The sequence below is a fragment of the Symphalangus syndactylus genome, chromosome 3 (assembly GCF_028878055.3).
Source record: "Symphalangus syndactylus isolate Jambi chromosome 3, NHGRI_mSymSyn1-v2.1_pri, whole genome shotgun sequence".
Classification (NCBI taxonomy): domain Eukaryota; kingdom Metazoa; phylum Chordata; class Mammalia; order Primates; family Hylobatidae; genus Symphalangus; species Symphalangus syndactylus.
In genome coordinates, this window is record NC_072425.2 from 56,723,659 (window position 1) to 56,747,866 (window position 24,208).

Consider the following 24,208-nt stretch of genomic DNA (forward strand, 5'->3'; position numbering starts at 1 on the left):
TAGCATGCTGCTCACCTCTTTGAATCCAGGTTTCCTGCAGCAACATTCCCCTCTGTAAACCTTGGGGATGTTGTAAAATCACAGTGCCCCCTACACACACTGAGGACTCAATGGTGGCTGTCATCACAAATGACACTCAGGGTGCCCAGCCACAGGGGCCACTGCTGTGCCTCACACTGTTCCAGAGTGGTCTGCAGGGTTCCAACAATAGCAAGAAACACGTGGTGCTTACTGTGTGCAGGCACTGTGCAAGGGACATCCTCTACATTGACCCATCCAACCCTTATCACGGTCGTGGGAGGTAGCAGCTGACTCAACCATTTGACAAGCAGGGACACTGAGGCACAGAGCTGTTGAGCAGCTTGCTAGCTCACCCAGCTAGAATGTGGTGGAGCTGGAGTTGGATCCCAGGCCATCTGACCTCCAGTCTCTGCTCTCAGGCACTACTCTGTATTTTGCTTCTACATAAAGATGAGGGGGGACTTTTCACTGGATTCTGGGTGCTAAGGGGGATGTTGTCCTTTAATTAGGGCATTAAGATGACTATTCTGACCAGGTGCAGTGGCTCACACCTGTAATCCCGCTGCTTTGGGAGGCCAAAGTAGGAAGATCACTAAAAGCCAGGAGTTACAGACAGCCTGGGCAATGTATTGAGACAGCCAGGAGTTAGAGACAGCCTGGGCAATGTATTGAGACATTGTTGCTAATACAAATGTTAAAAATTAGCCAGGTGGGTGTGGAGACACGTGCCTGACGTGCCTGTAGTCCTAGCTACTTGGGAGGCTGAAGCAAGAGGATCACTGGAGCCTGGGAGTTTGACGCTGCAGTGAGCCCTGACTGCGCCACTGCGCTCCAGCCTGAGCCGCAGAGCAAGACCTCATCTCAAAAAAAAAAAAAAAAAAAAAAAGAAGAAAAAAGGTGACTATTCTTTTCCTTGACCCCTCCTTTAGAGAAAAAGACCACAGGATAATGGTAAAGCATAAAATAATATTTTGTATTTTATAGTTTTTTCTATTTTATAAACTATAAAATATATTTTATATTTTTGTACTTTGTATTTTATAGCTGTAATAGTCCACTTCCCATCTCTTTTAAAAATCTAGGCACCAAAAACAAAGGTACCAATGGATAGAAGAAAAGAAAATCCCAAACTGAGACAGGGCGAGAGCCTGCCCCCAGAAATTCAGAATTCTAAATGGGAACAAGCCCCTTTCATCGCTGAGGATTTGGAGGAAGCGCCGCAGCAAGGTGCTTTGCATCCCTACTCCTCTCTATGCCAGTCATCTAAGCAGGCTGCAGAAAACGGGGACAGAGGATGGGAGAAGGACTTCCCACCCACCGATCCGACCATCCCCGACTAGCGCAACACTGCTCTCCCTCGGTCCTTTTTCTGGGCATTCCTTCACTGTTTTCAGACTCATCCAGGAAGGGTATATGTGGGTTTGCATCTCACACAGTAAGCTACTTTTAAGTCAAAGAAGGGACCATTGTTAAGGGGGCATGGGCAGCAGAACACAGCACAGCCCACGAGACGCCTCCTCCCTCTGCATGAGGCGGGTGTCCCGAGTGACCTGATGGGGTGTTGCAGGTCACCGTGCTGCAGCTGAGTGTCTGCCTCACAATGAGCTGACTGCAGGTCCCCCTGGCCCCTGCTCTGTGATACAATTTCTTAGATGGTAAACAGCACTTGAAGTTGAGAGTGAGTGTGGTAAGTGGATTTCCAGAGGGCAGTAGTGGTGGAAGTGCTGGTGCTGTGTGAGCTGAGCCAGGGCATCACACACCTAGGAGGGCACAGCATGGGGACTCAGGGATGCAAGCCAGGTGCCAGGTGCTGCAGGTGGGTTTGCAGCCTCTCTGTGTGGAAACCTGAGCACATCTGACCAAGCAGGCTTATGCACTCCGTTAAGCTGTCAGGCCTGTCGAAGAAGCCTTTCACCCTTCCTTAATAGTGTTTCTTCCTACTAGTGGAGCATAATAGAGACCTAATAACTGACAGGAAAAAAAACTGTGCTCTTTTAGCCTGTGCAAAAACCAGACTTCTCTTCTCCTTTCACTATCAATGGATGCTGCCCGGGTAATGGATGTACACTGGCCTATAGGCGTGAGATTCTGTGCCCAATGCAGGGCCCCCTGCTATGTAATCCAGCAAAAGCCAGAGGTTGCAAACCGGGGCCTGTGTTGTGTCTGGTTTGGCTGGTCCTCTGCTTCAAAGACAGTGAATTTTAAACTTAGGAAACTCTACGAAAAGGCTCATTCTTGAATGCTAACCACGACTCACGGGCTCTCCCTTGCCCCTGCTTGTTTTGCCTGTAAACAAAAAGGTTTACCTTGAGTTTCTAGTCCAAATTCGCAGGCATAATGACACAGTCCATAATGGTACAGAGTGAGAAATCACTAAGCCCATAATTGTAATTTATGAATTTCTGGTAAGAACAGGTGAGTAAGGCTAGGGAAATTTTACCTGACTTATCTCTTTCTGGACTTTCCAGGACCAAGGGGAAACTGAATGGCAGCTCTCAGAGTTTAACATCTGCTCAGTGCCTCTGAGGCCAGTTCTCAGAATCCAAAGAAGAAGGGTGTGAAAATCAATCACCCATGATTTTACCCCTGCCAGGTCAACTCCAAGGGGTTTTAATATGCATATATGAAGTGTGTCTCTCCAAGTCTATATTCTGCATGAGGAAAGAAATTATCCCAATCTGTGGTCCCCCTGCCCCTGGCAAGACCACAGGACAAGTATGAAAATTCAAACTTCAGGGGCTGTGAAGGTTATGACCTCACCGCTTCTCCCCCAGGCACTTCTCAGTCTATATGGCAAGAACTTTGTGGGATATCTGGAGCATATTTTGGACATTATCTTCTCAGCAAGCACTTAAACCAACTGAATTATCATTTTATTTCTAGATAGTTTGTGGTTTTTTAAAAAAATGATTACCATTGTTATAACATTTTTAAAAAAATACAGTAATTAAACTTTTTTAAAATACAGTAATGTTTAAAGAAGAAAATGTTGAGTATAATAGCAAAATGGAAAAACAACACTTCTATCATTTTCTTTCTATGCATTTTAACATAGTAGAGATTATTACGTATATACAATCTGTCTTCTGCTTTGAAGCCCAGTGACCCCCCCAAGCAATAAACTCCTATTAGTAAAACTTCTTAAAATATTTAAAAGGCCAAAGCCATTCTATTCTATGGCTGTAGGACCCTTTACTAGACATTATTGTGGGTTATCTGTGCTTCCAATTTTTATTACTGTATTATAAATAATACTGTGGTGAACATCTTTAAGCATGAAACAGAGTTCCTAGATTAAAGAGTATGGCTATTGTGAAGTCTCCTGACACAACTGTTATGTGGTAGGCTGGAAAGGGTACACCTGCCTTTACTTATTTTTGTCATGTTTCTTTAAGCCTTAGAGCAACAATGTTTGATAAACAGGAGCTTAACAGCCATCTTGGAGCTCAAACATAAGAAGGAAAGAGGCAGAGTCAGCGTCCTCATTCCCTGCTACTTTGTGGGAGTGGTTTATTATAGAGAGAATGGGAGAAGGAAAACCAGGCACAGCAACTGCAAACAGGCTAAATGATTTCCAAGTCCAAATAGAGAAGAAAACAGATAGGGAGCTGATGCATTTATACCGACTGACATGCAAACCACAGGACAGGGACCACTGTTCCTAAAACCTGGCTGTCTAGAGCCTCGTTTTGCTCATTCTCAAATAAGGAAAAAGACTGAGACTTTTTCACATAAACACGGGTAGAGAACTTCAGACCCATAAACAGAACTCACCTTTCGAAGTCTTGCAAGGAGACCTGCTACGTGCTCGTGCTGTTCCGATCTAGCAAGATCTTCTGCCGTCTTTCCATCCTATTGGAGAAAAATGCATTAGTTCTTTTCTCCGAAAAGGAGAGCTGTGTGTGTTCCATACCCCAATTCCGTGGGTCTGAGGCAGAAACAAGCATAGCAGGTGTGAGAAGCAAGCCAGGTGGACACCAGGTGTCTTGGTGTGTTTCTCTGGCTGCGCAATCCTTATTTCACTTGATTGTCCAGGACAGGAAGGTAAGAAGCAGGAACAAAGCACATGCTGGTGTCTTCCTGTCCCATAGCGACACCTTTCAGGTCCACGGGTTTAATCACAACTCAACAGCCCCCTCAGCTGGCTGGTTCCTCCCTGTCCTGAACCCCTCTCTCCAATCTCCAATCAGGCAGACAGTAAAGATTCTCAGGTGCCAAATTCTAGTTAGTGCAAGCTACTGTGTTACAATCCTTAAAGGGACAAACTCAGTCCTTGCATGATACCAGCTCCTGGTAATTACTGTGCATTTCAAAGGAAATACTTAGTTTGACAAGCAATTTTGATTGAAAGATTTTTTGGTGGACAGCAAACAAGGAAATAAGAGTCCACAGCACTTTAATGCTTGCTTTTTATTTAGAGATTTTTTCATAGGCTGCAGTTTCACACTGAATAAATTTGTTTCTGTATCCACACCATGAACATACACGATGACAGCAAGTATTTATTGAACACCACCTCATAATATGTGCCCGACCCAGCTCTCAGTGCTCTGCAAGCCTCAGTCCTTGAAGTCACCCCTGGGAGGCAGAAGCTGTCACTCTTCCCCTGCCACTGGGGAGAAAAGGGACATGTAGGGGCTGTTCTGTTGCAGTTTTAGAGATCACTAAAAATTCAAAAGTAGAAAAGATGAAAAGCAATTTAAAAAAATGAAAATGAATTTTTTTTAAATAAAAAAGTAAGGATTTGGTTTATCTATCAATGTGTATCAATAACAAAGTTGCATCCCTGTAGAAGCTTAGGAATATTCGAAATCTACTTAACAGCAACCTCTCAGTTCCTCAACCCAAGTCACTCCCGGAGTCATGCCCGGGGTCCCATTCAGACAGTGTTGCTCAATCTTGCCAACACTGACATTTTGCACCAGGCAATTCTCTGTTGCTGGGCCTGTCCTGTGCCTCTCAGAAATTTTAGTAGCATCTCTGGTTTCTACACACTAGGTGGCAGTAGCATCCCCTAACTCCCAGTTGTGACAACCAAATAGGCATTGGAAATTGTTGGGGGTGGGGGCAAAATTGCCTTGCTGAGAACCACTGCCTTAGGCTGCCAGTTGAAGCCCAGGTGGCTGCTCCGGTGGAGGCTTGCTGTGCAGTCAGAACTGCCCGTTTCTCTCTGTTCCTTTAAATTCCTGAAATATCCAAATATCCCCCAGTGGGCAGGCCAGGGCTTCAGGCTTGCTTTGGGGGTGAATTAAGTGCCTTATCAGACACTGCATCTCCAACCAGGGATCCATGCCAAATGCTCTAGTTTTTTTTATGGACACAAGAAAAGTCAATAAAGAGAAGGGGTTCTCCATTACACTCTGGAATCACCTGTAAAACCTGAAAATATCCTGTCGCCCAGCTCCCACACAGACACTGCTGTCAGCAGTATGGGGTACATCCTGGGCTCCCAGGTTAATTCTATTATGCAGCAAGGTTTGGGAACCACTGCCCTAGTTAGAAGAAATCTGAGCCTTGACTAAGTTTCCTGCCCCCAACATGTCTGAACAGGATGTTCCTCTTGCAGAGCTCAGATGCACACAAAACACAGGCAGAGGCCTTTCGCCGACAGAATGAACTCTCCACTGTTCAACCTCTTCAAAGTCAAGAGAACCACCATCAACAATACTTCCTCACAGCCAGGCATGGTGGCTCATGCCTGTAAATCCTAGCACTTTGGGAGGCTGATGTAGGTGGATCATCTGAGGTCAGGAGTTTGAGACCAGCCTGCCCAACATGGTGAAACCCTGTCTCTACTAAAAATATAAAAATCAGCCAGGTGTGGTGGTGCATGCCTGTAATTCCAGATACTCAGGAGGCTGAGACATAAGAATTGCTTGAACCTGGGAGGCAGAGGTTGCAGTGAGCCGAGATCGTGCCACTGTACTCCAGCCTGGGCGACAGAATGAGACTCCGTCTCAAAAATAAAAATATTATATATATATAAAATAAAAATGTTTCCTCACATTTGCACTGCACTTTACAGCTGCAAAACATGTCGCTCTAAAGGACACTATTCAGACTTTCAACAGAAATGCCTGACAGTGCAGGAGACAGTCTAAAGTTGGGAGAAGACCCAGTTTGAAGTCCTGAACCCACCCCTCACCGGCTATGTGGTGGGTCACTCAGCCTTCCCAAGCCTGGGTTTCCTCATCTGCAAGATGGAAAATGGCATCCTCCCTGCACAGGTTCTTGAGCAGGTGAGAGAAAACCAAATGGAAAGAACCAGCACAGTGCCAGGCACAGAAGAAGCAACCAGTGTTGGAAATTACTCGTAGAAGAGCTGAGAATTGCCCTAACTACCTGGCCTTCTGTCTGAGAGGGAAACGGGCAGAAGTCAGATCTCTGCATTTCGGTCTTGGCTCTACTGGACACCCCGACGGAGGCTGCAAAAGCAACACTTACACTTGCTGCCCTCCTCCTTACCAACAGGGCTCATGGACTCAATGAAGTGCATGCATTGAAAAGATATAGAAAGATGGCCAAGTGTCTCGGCACTCAGCTGTCCATCATCTCAACGTGAGCCTTGGGGACCAAGTGGCTGCAGAAGGGTGAGTTGGGTCCAGAAATCATGGTGTCTCTTGTGCACCAGCAGCCCCCAACACTACATTCTAGACTGTGGGCAGTGATTCTCAAGTTGGCCCATGACATAGAAAGAAATCCATGGAAAGGTGAAAGGCCACTTCACTTATTGTGTTCAAGAAGCCACAGCCCCACAGGCCAGCCAGTTTTAGGAGCCTGCCCTTCACAGACATGCTGCTTATTGACGTCTGGGGAAATGCTCACAGTCAGGACCTCTAGTGACACGTGTAATATGCTTTGCAAAGGAACAGATGGGGTTTCAACTGGGGCAAGCATTGACAGGGAAACCTATTTGTGTATCCCCAGTGAAAAGATGATCTGAAAGAATGTGCACGGTCATTTAAACATCTTTAGATAGTGTTGGGGAAAATACGGATTTTTTGTTAACCTACAGAATTATAAGGGCTCATCTACTTAGCACTCGGTCAACAAACACTCCATGTCCTGCCTGGACTATGGTGCCATTCATTTTTTCCTTCCTTCCTTCGTACTTTCATCTAGCAGGTATTTACTGAGTGCGTATTATGCACAGGCCTATGGATACAGCAGTGAATAAAACGAACAAAAGTCCCTATTTTCATGGGATCCAGAATCTAGTGGGGAGGGCCGACAAGAAACAAATAGGTGAGTAAAATACAGTAGGTCAGGTGGTGATAGGTGCTATGAAGAAAAATGGGGCAGGGGAGATGAGGGGCAGTCCTGGGGGTGGGGGAGGGATAGGATTTAAAATAGGGTGGTCCAGAAAGGCCTCCCTGAGAAGGTGAAGCTCGAGTCAGAACCTGCAGAAGGTGAGAGAGCAAATCACATGGTTACCTGGGGAAGAGCTGCTCAGGCCCGAGAATAGCAAGTGCAAAGGCCCCGGGGTGGTGGATGGCCAGCACTTTTGAAGAATGTCAAGGAAGCTCACGGGACTGATGCGGAGGGAGAGGGGAGGAGGCGGAACAGGAGATGGGGGTCAGGGAGTCAATGTCAGGGGCAGATCCTTGGGGAAGCCCCCATTTGAAGGGCTCTGATTCCCATGAGAAGCTGCTAGAGCATCTGAGCAAGGAGGACGAGATCTGACTTATGTCTGACCAGGTGGCTGCGTGGGGAGTAGGCTGTGGACAGGTAAGGGTGGAAGCAGGGAGCCCACTTACGAGGCAGCAATGAATTCCCAGTGATCCCTGCCCAAGGGCTCACTCCTCCTAGGAGAAATCAGGATACGATTCCAATAGAGCAAGGAAGGCAAAGGGACTACCAGCCCACAGGGGCAAATCACACATGCCGGAGAGGCTGGGACAGAGGTGGTTTCCTGGGCTGGAGGTGAATGTTGATGGATGAGGAGGAGTAGGTGCCACGGAGTCTTCCCCGAATGTTATGGGCTGTGTGCCCGCATGCCCGTAGCGGGCATTCCAAGTCTCTCTCACTCTGAAGGCAGAGCGCCATCAGGTACCCTCAGGGCAGAAGTGGGCAGAGAGATGTGTGCCTGTGTGTGCTGACGCTGTGGGCACATTATGAGCAGGGGGTGAAGGGGGAAAGGGGAGCTCCAGGGTGAAAGAACAGCAGGTGACAACTCCACGATGGGGGAGCCGGCAGGGGCTTCCCAGGACCCGGCCACAACTGAAGGGGTGCAGAGGGGAAGGGGAGGCTGGGCAGAGGCTGCAGAGGTCACATCCTGAAGGCAGAGGAGCCCCAGATGGAGGTGAAAGTGGAGCCCACCGAGTGGCTGGCATTTCTAGAAAGAGAACTGTGGGGCTGGGATGGACTGGTCCCAAGGGGCAGGAGGCTACCGTGCAGGGGTGGGTTAAGAGTCCGATTGGTCTGGAGGAGACTAAGGTTAAGGGTGACACCCTTAACCAGGTGGGGGCTGGAGGGGCGGGTGCTTCGTGGTCATGGAGAATTGGGAGGAGACTTAGTAGGCTGCCGGCTAGATGCAAACAGGTGAGGAGAGAGTAAGGAGGGTTTCCGTGATCCTGGGCAGGGTGACAGACAGACGCTGAAGCCCTTTGCAGAGGCTGAACACTGGGGTGGAGGACGCACAGGAATGGAGGGAGGGATCCTGGTGTGGGGAGTGCCGAGGGTCTCTGAAGGTGCTGTGTGAGGCTGGCACTCAGGGGCAAGCAGGGACCAGAGACCTGAGCATGGGCCTCAGTGTTGGACAGCTGCAAGTCTGGTGGCCAGAGAGGGCCAGGGAGATGGAGAGGGAGAAGATGGACCAGCAGGAAACAGAGGCCTGGGGAGAAGCAGGACGCGGGGACTTTCTCATCCCAGGCAGGAGTGTCAGGGCGCGCCAAGGGCGCCCAGTTCTGGGGATATCCAGTGAAAGAGGCTCAGGGGCAGTGGCTGGGGCTTGGGTGGAAAGATAACAAGGAAGCAAAAGGAAGAGCTGGCTTCGAATCAGGGTCGGGCTCATAGTGGGCGGGAGCGGAGGCAACAGCTGGGCCAGGCTCAAGGGGGCTTTGGGGTGGCTGGGAAAGTTCTATTCTTGACCTGCGTGGAATTCAAAGGTGTTTGTCTTATGGAAACCCACTAAGCTTTATATTGGTTTACGTGCTTTTTTCTATTTATGTTTTATAGTAAGAAAGTTTAGAAGGAAAGCTGTCAGGAGGTGAGTGGGGACTATGCTGAGGGTTACGTGGAATGGAAGGCAAGACAGTGGAGGGTGCAGGAGTAGGGGAGGCAAGGACAAAGAGGGGACAGGACACGCAGACTTGTTCAGGTCACCCTGGCTGAGGACTCAGCGGAGCAGGAAGGCGGCAGCAGGGGGCGCTGGTGGTCAAGGGTGGTTCTGAAGGAGAGGAGGATGGAACTGCTTCTGGAGGGTAGGAGGAAGGCGTAGGTGCTGGGCCTTCCAGGAAGACCAGAGGCCCCTCCCTAGGCCTTGACTCAGCCTGAAACCTGGGGAGTAAGGATGCGCTGTGAGTGCACAGAAGGAAAGCTTTGTATAAACCAAAGAACGTGAAAGATCTCAATAATTTAAGAATACTGGAAGTCCTCACCAGATCAACTAGGCAAGAGAAATAGAGGCATCCAAATTGGAAAAGAGGAAGTCAAATTATCCCTGTTTGCTGATGATATGATTTTATATCTAGAAAACCCTGAGGTTGTCACCAAAAAATTCTTAGTTAATAAATTAATTCAGTAAAATTTCAGAATACAAAATTAACATACAGAAATCAGTAGAGTTCCTACATACCAATGACAATCCAGCCCCAAATCAGGAAGGCAATCCCATTTACAATAGCTACCAAAAAAAAAAAAAAAAAAAAATCTAGGAATATATTTAACCAAGGAGGTGAAAGATCTCTACAAGGTAAACTAAAAAACACTAATGAAACAAATTGTAGATGACACAAACAAATGGAAAAACATCCTGTGCTCACAGATGGGAAGAATTAATATTGTTAAAATGACCATACTGCCCGAATCAATGTACAGATTCAATGCAATCCCCATCAAAATACCCACCTCATTTTTCACAGAATTAGAAAAAACAACTCTAAAGTTCATATGAAACCACAAAAGGGCCTAAATAGCCAAAGTAATCCTAAGCAAAAAGAGCAAAGCTGGAGACATCATATTGCCTAATTTCAAATTACACTAGATGGCTATAGTAACCAAAACAGCATGGTACCCACATAAAAACAGACAATGGAATAGAACAGAATAGGGAACCCAGAAATATAGCCACATGCTTACAGCCAACTGTTCTCTGACAAAATTGATAAGAACATACACTCGAAAAAGGACACCCTTTTCAATAAAGAGTGCTGGGAAAGTTGGATAGCTATTTGCAGAAAAATGAAACTGTATCCTTCTCTCTCACCATTTGCAGAAGTCAACTCAAGATAGATTAAAGACTTAAATGGAAGATCTTAAATTATAAAAATACTGGAGGAAAACTTAAGGGAAAACTTTCTAAACATGGGTCTAGGTAAATAATTCATGACTAAGACCTCAAAAGCATAGGGAACACAACTAAAAATAGACGAACAGGACTTAAACTAAAAGCTTCTGCACAGCAAAAGAAATAATCAACAGAGTGAACAGACAACTTGCAGAATGAGAGAAAATATTCGCAAACTCTACATTCGACAGGGAACTAACATCTAGAATGTACCAGGAACTCAAACAACTCAACACAACAAAAACCCCCAAATAATCCCACTTAAAAGTGGGCTAAGGACATGAAGAGACATTTTTCAAAAGAAGACAGCCAACAAACATGAAAAGCATGTTCAACATCACCAATCATCAGAGACATGCAGTTAAAACCACAATGAGTATCACCTTAACACCAATCAGAATGGCCATTACTAAAAAGTCAAAAAATAACAGATGTTGGGTAGGATGCAGAGAAAGGGGAACTTTTATACATTGTTGGTGGGAATGTAAATTAGTACAACCTCTATGGAAATCATAGAGAAGTTATGCACGGCAACTTCTCAAATGACTAAAAATAGAACTCCCATTCATTCCAGCAACCCCACTACTGGGTATCTACCTGAAGGAAAATAAATCATTATGTCAAAAAGATACCTGCACTTGTATATTCACTGCAGGACTATTCACAGTAGCAAAGGTAGGGAATCAAACTAAGTGTCCATCAACAGAGGACTGGACTTAAAAATTGTGGTATATGTACACAGTGGAATACTACTTGGCCATTAAGAAAAGGAAATCAGGCTGGGCGCGGTGGCTCACGCCTGTAATCCCAGCACTTTGGGAGGCCGAGGTGGGCGGATCACAAGATCAGGAGCTCCAGACCATCCTGGCCAACATGTTGAAACCTGTCTCTACTAAAAATACAAAAATTAGCTGGGCATGGTGGCTTGCACCTGTAGTCCCAGCTCCTTGGGAGGCTGAGGCAGGAGAATCACTTGAACCTGGGAGGCAGAGGTTGCAGTGAGCCGAGACTGCCTCACTGCATTCCAGCCTAGTGACAGAGCGAGACTGTCTCAAAAAACAAAAACAAAAACAAAAACAAAAAAATAAAAAATAAAGAAAAAAGAAAAGGAAATAATGTCCTTTGTAGCAACATGGATGGAAATGGAGGCCGTTATCCTAAGTGAAACAACTGAGACACAGAAAACCAAATATCACATGCTGTCACTTAAAGTGGGCACTAAATGATGTGTACACAGGGAAGAAGAGCGTGGAATGACAGACAACCGGGACTTGGAGGGGTGAAGGGGAGGGAAGCACGTGGAGGACGGGAGTTTGTTTGGTGGGTACGGTGTGCTTTGCTCCAGTGATGGACGCACTGAAGACCCTGACTTCACCCCAGTGTAATATAGCAGTGGAGAAAATTGCACTTGTACCCCATGAAAATATAAAATAATCAATCAATCAATAAATTTATTGACAGGTTAGTATGATAATATTTGCATACCTTGTGCTAATATATTATTGAAATTCATTTCCTCCGTTTCTTTTTCCTTCTTCCATGTGGCTGCTAGGAAACTTAAACCGAGGGATGTGGTGTGGTCACGTTTCTGAGGGCAACGTCCCCAGTAAGGCCCTCCAGTCTGGAGGGTCTCCCTGGCCCTGCGGAACCCTCCCCTGGCTGCCCCGCGGGAGAGGAAGCCCCGGTTCCCTGCAGGGAAGGCCGGGCCCACCCAGCTCTGCTCACCCTCCCATCTCCTGGGCCTCCACGCCGGCTCCAGACATTGCGCTCCCACCGCAGGAGGGCACTGGAGGCCGCTGAGCCCCGGTCCTGAACAGGGCGATCCTCCCGGGACTCTGTCTGGCAGAGACGGCGCCTGGCCTGCAGGTTCCAGCGATGCCTCCCGCAGGGGCACCCCCAGCCCCTGTCCATGCCCTCAGGACCCGCTCCTTCCTGTCATCACGCAGTCCCATTCAGTGACTGTAATAGACGGCTATGACTCTCAGGTCAGCATCCTTCTCCCATTTCCAGAAGTCTCCTGAGGGGCGCGTGCCTGTCTTGTCCCTCTGGACTCCCTGCTCTCACCGCGCCCCCAGTGTGTGCGGAGTGACTGCGGGTGCGGTGTGTGTAGAGTGACCGAGGGGGCTGCAGAATGAGCGCTGCGGGTGCGGCTCCGAGGTTAGCTCTGGGCACCGTGGGAGGGTCCTGGGGACGGAAGATGCTTTTCCTGCGGTAGGAAGCGGGAGAGCGAGGAGGTGCACGGAGGGACCTGAGGAGGAGCCAGGCAGGGACCACCGATACAGATGTCGTGGGGAAGGGCAGAGGGGCCCGCGGCTCACGGAGGGACCCCACACAGGGGGCCGCACATTTCAGCAGCCCCAACCCGCACTGCGGTAATCAGCAGCGTCAGCTGCTGGCATCTTCAATAATGGCCTGGCTGGGTCTTTCATGAGGCCACACATAGGACAAAAATATTTCTTCGTCTTGAAAATGCATATAAATGCTCTGTTAGGGAGTAACTGGAACCTGTGCCCAAGCATGGCTGGGCAGGGCTTGACAATGGCCAACCAGATCTAGCAAGGCAGGCACAGCAGGGTGATGTGGGTACGGTGTGTGCATTTGTGGTGGTTGACCACATGCCCCAGAAAGGGGCCTCATCCCATGCGAAGTACTGGTAATAACTGGGCCTGCAGAGAAGGCACAGAGCTGGGCCCCCCACTGCACAGATCAGACCTATTCCTTCTGGGGAGGGAATGACATCCCGGTAACATGAGTGCATACGGGGAGGCGACATCCTAGCCCCAGCAGTCAGCAAACAATTCCTGTCAAGGGCCAGGCAAGTAGGTGTTTCGGCTCTGTGGCCCATATGGTCTCTGTCACAACTGCTCAGCTCTGACACCTGGCATGGAAGCTGCGAGGGCCAATACAAACCTTGGGCATGGCTGTGTCCCAATAAGACTTCATTTACAAAAACCAGCAGTGGCATATGGCCCGTGGGCCATGGTTTGCTAACCTCTGGATGATCTCCAGGAAATGAGGCTCTCTTCCAGCCTCAGGGCCTGAGGTTGGCTGACACATTAAAGCACCACTTGGTCTCCTCAGAGAATCACGCTGTGTCAGCAAAGCTCTAATCTGTGACTCTCCCACAAAGACTGGACGGTCAGCCTACTCTCAGGCCGGCAAGCACTCTAATGGTAATATTTCACTGCAGCCATAAAATTGCAACCATACCTTATTAGCTGATGCATTTTCCTTCTTGGGTATTTCATGAAATGTGAATCAAAGGGTTTCCTGAGCAGGGAGGTGCTAGGTCTGGCATCCGGAACAGGGAGTGAGGGAACTGAACAGATCTCACTTAAAATACTCCACAGGCCTAAAGCAAAGCCTGACTCTAAGCAACTCCTGCTTATGGCACCCAGCAGCCTGGTCTTGTGGGGCAAACGTGGAGGCTGCACCCAACACCCACTGAGGATTCTTCCTCCCCCAGCTCCTTCTAAAGGGCAGGGGCTCCAGCGCCCTGGGGCAGAGGAGCATTTAGGAAGGGGAAGTACACACACCCCACAATGCAGGGGCCCTGGTGTGTGACACGAAAAACAAAAAGGCCAGCGGGAAGCAGCGGAATCCCTGGCAGAGCAGGGTGGGGTAAGATGAGAAGAGGAGGAACATTAAGGAGACATTAGGCTGAGCATGTGTGGGCAAATGTCTGTGTTACTGCAACGGAGGAGCTGCGGCTGAACAGCAGCCTGGCTGCTTTAGAATGCAGAGTTGCCATGCAAGCCCTGTCCCTCCTGCTCTGGAGGCGCCAGAGGCTCCCAGCAGCTCCCTCCTGCACAAAGCCCTGTGGGCACTCACCGCGGTCAGCGCCTCCACGCTGGCTCCCATCAGACAGAGATACCGGACAACGTCTAGGATTCCGTTGTTGGCCGCAAGGTGCAGAGGTGTTCGTCCATACTGGGAAGACAGAAAAAAGGCCAAAGGTCGTTCTCACGCAGTTGCTGAGGATGACATTCCGGAGATACAAGCTTAAGGAAGGGGTCAGGGCCCACCAGAAAGGAGGAAGGAGCCATCTCCCTTCTCCTGAAACTTGCTCTCCACTGGGGCAGGCCAGCCAGGAGAACCTTTCCAAGTACTCTGCAGTTAAAAGAGGAGCTTCAAAATACAACTTCAAAGATAACTTAAGTTCAAGTTTCCTCCTGTGCTGGCCTGAAGGACACAGGAGGCAAGGGCTCAAGGTCCAGGGTTCCAGCAAGATCTGCACCATGGTTCAAATTTAGACACAGCCAGGGAAGAAGACACGGAAGACAGATATTGAAGACATCCTAATTAGTGAAAATCCCACGACAAGCCCATAAGCCCTGTTTGTGCCTGCGGTTCCCAAATTGTGTGCCAAGGTACCCCAGGGAACTGCACTGAATTCTTAGGGGTGCCCAGGAATATCTAAAGTTTTTGATAAGAAACGTGGTTCTGAGACCAGGTGAACTACTCGCTTGAAGTGGTGCAGAGTGTCATCATTAGACTGCACCACCCTGCCTTCCATGACATCATGTCTTTCACAGCGGGGGGTTGGTGGCTGCCCTGAGAGGAACCAAGAGTCTTGAGGAAATCACTGTGGACAGGAAATGAGGCCGTGTCCACTCTGAGTCCAAGGTTTCAGAAGTGCAGTGCCCAACGGGAGCACTCATCAGATTGTACGTAATGTGGTCATGGAAGAAGGAAAAGAAAATATTAGTTTTCTTTCCGTTTATGTGTATTACCTTTCTCAGCTGCTGCTAAGCTGTTAGGACATAAGTGGTTACTAAGTTGTTTGGACTGAACCACTCAATGAAAAGAACTGTTAGGGATTCGTTTTGATCTAGGGGAACCATGAAAAAATAATTACTGAAACCCTGAGGATGTTGTGAACTGAGAAAGTTTGGGAATTTTTTAATGCTATGTATTTTTAAATATCAGTTTTTGTTATAAAGTTAACACATGCTCTTTTTAAAAATCCAAGCAACCTAGAAAAACATATAATACAAAATAAAAAACTTCCTTCTCCCCTCCCGCCTTACTCTCAAGCTCTCTGGCTCAGAGCTGTCCCTGTTTAACATTTTGGTCCATTTCCTCCCAAGCTCTTATCTATGAATCCTCAACAGGAGAGAAATAATTTAAACAGCCCAGATGTGGTCATAGCCCACCTTCCACTCTGTCCCTTGCTTTGTCCACCTAACAGTAGATTGGAAACACTTTTCCATGCCTGTAACGGGAGGGATCACATTCTCGTGAATGCCTGAATCGCACCCACTGTGTGGCTCTCATGATTCATTCAGCCACCGAGGGGGGACACTAGGCAGTTCCAATTCCCAGCTAGTGTAAACACTACTGCAGTATGGGATATGCTCATATGTCTTTATTATTATCTTCTGCAGTAATGCAGAAAACAGATACTAAGCTTTCAAGCATTCTAGAGTTCACGTGAGAAGGAAAAGGGAAGGTTTTGAAGACTGGGTGAAATGTTTAGAAGATGCAATGTAAGGGAGATGTAATTTTGGTTGTAGAATGCACAGTTTTCTAGAAGCGAAGAAAGCTGAGGAAGAGAGTGTGATGAAGAAAAGGGCAGAGGAAACGGCCACTGTTGAAGGGCCCAGGTTGGGACAGAATGACACCAAACCCCTTAGCCTTAAATTCCAGGTCTGCCACCACCTGGACCCAATGTCTCCAGCTTCATTTTCTCCCTTCCCCATAACACCCTCCCTAAATACCTACCCCACACCCCCTGTGTGTCAGTGACAGCCCACAGCAGACACACTGGCTTCCCTTGGTGGAAAACAGGCTTCCCTCTTCTCCATCTGTCAAAGCCTCGATCATCTTAAGTGATCACCTCTGAAAAGCCTTCCCTGATTTCTTTAATATATGAATTGTTGCTTCTGTGTTTCTGGAGCACCTTGTGCCCATCACAGCAGCAATGACAACATGAGATGCCGCTACATCTGAATGTGAGTGTGTCTAAAAGGAGCCTGAGGGCAGAGCCATTCACCTTGGCATCTACGAGTTCCTCCCTCTGCGCTGGGCACAGTGCTGCCCTGGAAGGGCCTCGATAAACACCTGACAGGCAGGGAGTCCTCTCTCATCCTCCCAGATGCATGCGTGTGCACAGCGTGCCTTCTGTCTGTCCTTATGGGAAGCACCGACTCGAAGAGGGACAAATGGGTAAGGGCCATGCATTCTGCGCCATCTATTCCCTTTCCTTTCCATGCTTTCTAACACGGCAAGTTAAACAGCCACTCTCCTGATTTCCATACAAGAAGGAGGAAGAATGCAGAAATGTCTGTTTCACTGCATGAGCATCAAACATAGCCATGAGGTCCTGTCACATACTGGTGACAGGGTAGAATTTGAATGGCCATTTTTATTTCTGGAGGAAATTAATCCAGATAAGGAAAAGGCAAGACCATGCAATGGAGAAAGAGCAACAGCCTCCTTGTAGAATATGGATGCCACCTCACGCTCACTATCAGTTACTTGAGTGAATCTCTAGAAAGCTGGATGTGCTTTGGTGGGAAGCGATGCCTTCTGTTATGTACCTGTGCTTCTTTCAAGCCCTTCTAAAGCCCCCATCACCTTTCCTTTAAAAAAAAAAATAGCAAAACAAGCCTGACAGCAACCCTTCTGAAGAAGCTGTGAGATCCCCAAAGTCAGGGTGTGCTGATGATGGGAGCGCCAAAGCCAACCCAGGGAGCCTGTCTGCGGGGGCAGAGATGCAGAGCTGTGTGCAGCCAGCACACTTTTGTCCAGATGGGCTCTGAATTATGGGTCTGAATTTTGCTGCTAATTCCAAGGGGTTGAAACTGGAACTGATGATTTTCACATCAGCTGAGCTTCATTCAATGACAAAATTGTCTACAGAAGGCCCTCTATGTACAGCTGCTCTGCCATAGACAATGATTACGCAAGTTTATGTCAGCATTTATCAACTTTACTTATAGATATTTGTAGCCTGAAAAATGTGAGACTTTTCCAGTAAATAAGCCAGTGGTTTCAAAACATGGAAGTCTGGGACTGTCTTGTGGATATTTTAAAGAGTGTATTTAACAAGTCAAGTTGTGCATTTAGGTATGGAGTGAAACTGGGAAGAACACATTCCCTGTTTAGGTTAGGGCAAAGCACCATGAGATGCTCAGCTCCTCCTCTCTCCTCTCACAGGGGAGAGCTGATTCTAGATGCTGCACACATAGTAGACCCCTGGGCACACAGTGGGAATGTCTACAGAGAGTCAAATAAGTGCAGATGTCCCTTGAAGCTGCTTTTGATTCATTTAAAGAATCCTAGACGGAAACCCAAGGTCTTGATGCTACTTCATGCTACACTTGGCTTTCCCCTTAAGCCACTTACACAACTGACTTGGCAAGATTAGAATGGGACAAACTAAGAAAGCAACCAGCAGCTAATGGCTAAAACCTGGGATACTGCCTTTCCACACAGTCTCAGAATGTGAAATTACCAATTTCAATTTCTGTTTATCACATAACATGCAAAAGGAATAAGTTTACATAAAAGTATAACTTTCCAGCTGTTTCAGATATCCTTTTACCTCCAACAAACCATACTAGAATCCTACTGGCATTGTATACGCCATTCATAAACATTTCCTGAAATTAAAAAATTAATTGCGCTTGGACTTCATTTTTAGCATAATCATAACAGCATAATGCTTGTCTTTAATACAGCTACAGGGCCAAAATCACAGGAATCCGCAATATTCTATGTTGTTTGGTAATGAACATCTATATGGAATTCAGAGAAAAGGGAAGGTGGTGGCTAAAATATAGAAGTCAACATTTTTTATGAACCTAAAAGCACAGTTATTTTCATTTCACCATTTTTCACCAAACGATAGCATCTCTTTGGTCTTATCACATTTATTTAGCACAGAAAAAGGTACTAGGAACTTTTGCCCATAAAACTCTCAATGCGGAAAGCTAAGAAGAAAAATATAGGGCCAGGTGTAATGGCTCATGCCTGTAAACCCAGCACATTGGGAGGCTGAAGCGGGCAGATCACTTGAGGTCAGGAGTTTGAGACCAGCCTAGCCAACATGGTGAAATCCTGTCTCTACTAAAAATACAAAAATTAGCAGGACATGGTGGCACAGGCCTGTAATCCCAGCTACTCAGGAGGCTGAGGCATGAGAATCGCTTGAACCCAGGAGGCAGAGGTTGCAGCGAGCCAAGATTGGGCCACTGCACTCCAGCCTGGGTGACAAGAGTGAGACTCTGTCTCAAAAAAAAATAATAATGATAATAAATAAAATAAATAAAATAAGAGAAATACAGTCCTGGGATCAAATCTTAATGTCACTAGACATTTTCTTGAAGACTTAGTGCTCTAGAAAGATGCTACAATTTTACCATGCCTCTCTGATTCCTCTACAGAGCCTCATGCTCACAGGCATGTACACACACACACATACACACACACACACACGGGATTTCCATCAGTGTACACCGAGTTATGCAAAAAGTACTTGTTATTATAATAATTTTCTGTTTATCTATGAAATTATTCAAAAGTCACATGTAAAATGCAACCTAAGATGGCAAAACCCAGGCCGGGCGCGGTGGCTCACGCTTGTAATCCCAGCACTTTGGGAGGTCGAGGTGGGCGGATCACGAGGTCAGGAGATCGAGACCACGGTGAAACCCCGTCTCTACTAAAAATACAAAAAAATTAGCCGGGCGTGGTGGTGGGCGCCTGTAGTCCCAGCTACTCGGAGAGGCTGAGGCAGAAGAATGGTGGGAACCCGGGAGGCGGAGCTTGCAGTGAGCCGAGATTGCGCCACTGCACTCCAGCCTGGGCGACAGAGCGAGACTCCGTCTCAAGAAAAAAAAAAAAAAAAGATGGTAAAACCCTATAAAAAAGTACATGTCTATATAAGTAATATTCACTTTCAACAACAAACACATGCAAATAGAAACTTGGCCAAAATCCAGGATCAGGTGGGAGCACACAGAATCAGGACCCAGGATCGGGGGGATGGACACAGAATCAGGACCTAGGATCAGGTGAGAGAACACAGAATCAGGACCCAGGATCGGGGGGTTGGACACAGAATCAGGACCCAGGATCAGGTGGGAGGACACAGAATCAGGACCCGGGATCAGGTAGGAGACACAGAATCAGGACCTGGGATCAGGTGGGAGGACACAGAATCAGGACCCGGGATCAGGTGGGAGGACCCAGGATCAGGACCCGGGATCAGGCGGGAGGACACAGAATCAGGACCTGGGATCAGGTGGGAGGACACAGGATCAGGACCCAGGATCAGGGGTTGGACACAGAATCAGGACCCGGGATCAGGTGGGAGGACACAGAATCAGGACCCGGGATCGGGGGTTGGACATACAATCAGGACCCGGGATCAGATGGGAGGACACAGAATCAGGACCTGGGATCAGTTGAGAGGACACAGAATCAGGACCTGGGATCAGGGGGATGGACACAGAATCAAAACCCGGGATCAGGCGGGAGGACACAGAATCAGGACCCAGAATCGGGTGGATGGACACAGTTGGAAGCTGTAGGGATCCTGTTCTCTGTGCATACCTTGTTTGAGATGTCCAAATTGCAGTTTGCTTCACAGAGGGCCACCACAATAGGCACGTTGCCATCTTTACACGCCACGTGGAGGGGAGTATTGCCGTGCCTGTCTTGATAATCGACGAAACACCCTTGGCTGAGGAGAGTCTTGATTACCTCCATCTGACACCGTCTCACAGCCAGATGAAGGGCAATGTGTCCGTCCTGGAAACAAACCCCAGAGATCATGAGAGCTTTTCACTCGGGCATGTGGCCTCCGTCTCTCCACCTTTCCTGCCGCCACCAAGTGAGGTTTAATTGGCAACAAGATCACCACTAAAAGGCCTAGTGGAGGATTTAAATGAAGAAACTTTACTCCTATAGCAGGGGTAAGGATGCAGAAGATGCGGAGCTTTACATGTTCCTCTCTAAATAATCACAGCCTAAGCTGAACACCAGCTTGATTCATTTAGGCTTCGGCAGTACAATCAGATAGAACATAAGTAATTGTTGACACTCCAATGGCCTCTTTAATCAAAGCATTTGTAAAACACTTTTAAAAACATTTGCCCAGCAATCTCTGCCAATTCCTAAATAGAGAGCCTATTATTTTACTTTGCACCAGGAAAAATGTGAAAGTATTGTGAAATAACTTGCTCAAGGGCTGTCATATAAATGAGAAGCAGATTTAACATGTGTAACCTCTGCATCCCGTGAAAAACCAGCCCAGGCATTCATTCTACCTATTACAGAATCCCTGATGAACAGATGTGTTGAGTTTTAGGAGCTGGGTGGAGAGTTCTGAAACATTTCTAAAACCTACTGTGCTAGGGTTTCTCAGCCTCAGCGCTATTGGCATTTGGGGCTGGGTGATTCTCTGTCGAGGGGGCTGCCCTGTGAGCTGCAGGATGTTTAGTAGCACCACTGGCTGGGATCGATGAGACGCCAATAGCAACCCCCATCTCTAGTTGTGACAACCAGAAAGTATCTCCAGATATTATCAAACACCCCTGGTGGCAAAGTCGCCCCCACCCGGAACCATTGCTCTATATCAAGAAAATAACTTCACAGGGGGCGGATATTAAATTAACTACAGAATCCCAAATCTAACCGCATATAGCAACATCACAGGCTTGTTTTAAGTACAGATCACAATAAAAACAGATGAGGCTGAGTTTGTTTAATTAAAAACATGGAACACCTGGTCTAGCATCGAGCTTGCCAGAAAAGTAAGAGTGGTTTATTGTCTTTTTACAACACAGCAGATGATAGAAATAAGTAAAACATCTATTTCTTTATCTAAAAATTAATAGTGTGTTGCCAATGTTAGTCCTCAATGAGAACTGTCTCGGATTCAGTGAACATCACTGTACCTGCTCTAAAGCTAAAAAAGCTAAAAATTATTTAGAGACCAAAGTCAATTGATCAATTCATGACTTATGTGCCACAAATTAATATTAATTATTAAATACGATATAGAAAAGTTCACAGAATCTTTGGAACAGAGAAGAGACGGGGTAATTACAGTTTGCTGCATTCAAGTTTATCTTAGGGAAACAAACTGAGGAGTCTTGTGGTCCCTCTAGACCCCTAGATCACTTCCCAGTGACTCATAAGACAAGGTGCCTTATGAGTCTTCCCCCATAAGGCACCTTGTCGCAAGCATTAAGGTCGGCTCCATGTTCGGCCAGACACTCCACGATGTCGTGGTAGCCCCTGGCAGAGGCTGTCAGGAGGGACGTCTCTCCTTCTCGATTCTTGATGTTCACGTTACAGCCGGCTTCACAAAGGGCTTTGGCCACAGAGTAATAGCCGTGCCAGGCAGCACAGTGCAGGGGGGTTTCTTCTTCCTGGCCAAGGAGACAAGTACAGACAGGAGGAGAACACAATAATGAGAAACAAAGTATAAAGCAAGGTGAGAGTCGCTGTCAAATTTGGCACAAATGCAACCAAGGCAGCAGAGGGAAAGACCTCATAGGTATTGGAGTGAAATATTAATCTGGAATAAAATAACAACATGAGTGTGAGCCACCAGCATGAAGAGGTAGATCTGATGTCTCTCCTTCATTAGTTTTCCTTCCTCAACACTTGTGTGTTTGATGAATTTGGCTTTCTCAGCATATGACCAACAATTGACTTTCAGGAGCCCGTTGAAACCACTGGCCCTGCTTCTCTGAACAATAGAGCCTTCGTGCAGGTGCATTATAGCATCTTTCTAATAAGTGCCTCGCTGACTTTATCTGAAACTACTAATAGTAGGTGAGCACATCCCTGAGCCTGAATTCTTCCAGCAACCTTGATGCCTCTAGCTTTCTGTCATGTTTACAACACAAGGTGAGTGGTAACAGTATTGTTGCTTTGGCAAGAAAATAATTAGGAGAGCCACACTTCAAAAAGTCAAGGGAAGTCCTTATAGACTGTGAGGCCTGTATCTCCAGGATCAACATCGTTAGATACATATATGCACCGATGAGAGGCCACCCTCTTGCGGTGGTTACAAATGAGGACTCTGAAACCAGACTGTGTGTTCAAGCCCCAGCTCTACTACTTCTGAGCTTTGTGAGCCTGGGAAAGTTACAGAAACTTTCCCTGCCTCAATTTCCTCATCTCTAAAATGAGAATGATTACAGTAATCCACCTCATAGGGCTGTTCAGCAGATTGAATGCATGAATGAATGAAGTGGTTAGACCCGATCCTGGCATTAGCACCTTGCACACCTTAGCTAGTACTTCTGTTTGAGTCCCTGTCCTTTGAGCCTTGCCCTCGGTAGTGGAAGACAGAAAACCTAGCTTGGATAAAACTCTAAAGGCCCCGACTGTACCATCTGGCTGCCTGTACATTCATGTATAGAGCAGAGGAAGGGAGGATGTCAGCCACGACCCACCTTGTCCTGGATATTGGGATTGGAGCCGAAGCTGCACAGTAACTGAGCCACGTCAGCGTGGCCATAGCGAGCTGCCACGTGGAGGGCCGTCTCTCCAGACTGCAGAAGTAAAAGAGCTGGTGATTCAGAGCCACATCTGTGAGCAGGCTATGGAGATGAGAACCCAAGGCCTACACCCAGGCCTGCCTGGTTCCTCTCCATCCCCTTTGGTTCCACCCACCCACCTCGGGCAGATGCCCCTGTAGTGACTAGGATGGGGACCTGAGGTTGGGGTGTCCACCACACAGTGAGTATTAAGCTCACACACTTGGCTCATCCTGTGAAGTGCAAACAACTCAGGAGAAGGCTCTCCCTTTTCCATGACAGCTGTTCTCAATCTTCTTTATGTGCTGATACTTCTAGCTGTGTGATTTTCTTCTTTTTTAAACACAACATTCTCTTTTTACTATTGGGTTCATCATTCAGCAGTTACTTAAATGAACAATTTTATTTATTAACAAGCTTCTCATTTCATTGCCTATGATTAGAAACTTGTTTTATTATACTCTCAGATATTTTCTCAGAAATTTTAAAGAATGTCTCTATTTGCCCATGTAATAACTTTCTGTGAATTAGTAACAGGTGCAAATCCTTTAAGATACTTTACTTCTATCCACCTCACAGAAAATCATCAGAATAAACAAATTTTAGAAGACAAAACAAGATATAGTGTTGCCACCTTCCAGATAACTGCCATAATAAATGTGTGTCTCTGATATGAATGTTACCCCTCAGATATGGTGCAGTGCACAACCCATGCAACTGTGTGTGGCAGCTTGACTAAGCGTCGAATTAGTCTGCCAGTACTGGAAGCAGAAAAGTGTCGTACAGTAGAAAAAATAATGGATGAGTAGGTAGGAATCCCAGGTTCAGGTTCCAGCACAGCCAATTAATTCACAGAATTGTTGTGGGAACTGAATGAAACACACACATATGAAAACAAGGTATCTTGATAAATCAGTAACTTTTATAACACCGTTGTGCCAAAAAAAAGCCTTACTTTATTACTTTATGTGCATTGTCTCATTAATATCTTCTAGTGTCTGTGATTGTCAGGTCAGCACTGTCAGCCACTTCAAAGAAGAAGAGAATGGGAGAGATCCGCTTAAAAGCACAAGGTTGAGTCAGGAAGAAAATCGAATAGAGACCGAGGTCTCTGGTTGTCTTTCTACTAGAACTTTGAGGTTTTTATGTTACGGGGATTATAATTCAATGCGTGCGT

General features: G+C 46.9%; 1 protein-coding gene across 8 annotated transcripts in view; it reads right to left on the minus strand.

Annotated features, from left to right (window-relative positions):
- DAPK1 (death associated protein kinase 1) overlaps nucleotides 1–24,208 on the minus strand; it is a 210,668-nt gene that overhangs the window by 34,727 nt on the left and 151,733 nt on the right. For all 8 annotated transcript variants that reach the window (XM_063636281.1, XM_063636279.1, XM_063636283.1 and 5 more), the window contains 5 exons: nucleotides 22,948–23,046; nucleotides 21,715–21,912; nucleotides 20,090–20,287; nucleotides 14,360–14,458; nucleotides 3,796–3,873 (listed from right to left, as the gene is read on the minus strand). In XM_063636281.1, coding sequence (XP_063492351.1) covers nucleotides 3,796–3,873; nucleotides 14,360–14,458; nucleotides 20,090–20,287; nucleotides 21,715–21,912; nucleotides 22,948–23,046 — 672 coding nt within the window. The remainder of the gene's footprint in view (nucleotides 1–3,795; nucleotides 3,874–14,359; nucleotides 14,459–20,089; nucleotides 20,288–21,714; nucleotides 21,913–22,947; nucleotides 23,047–24,208) is intronic.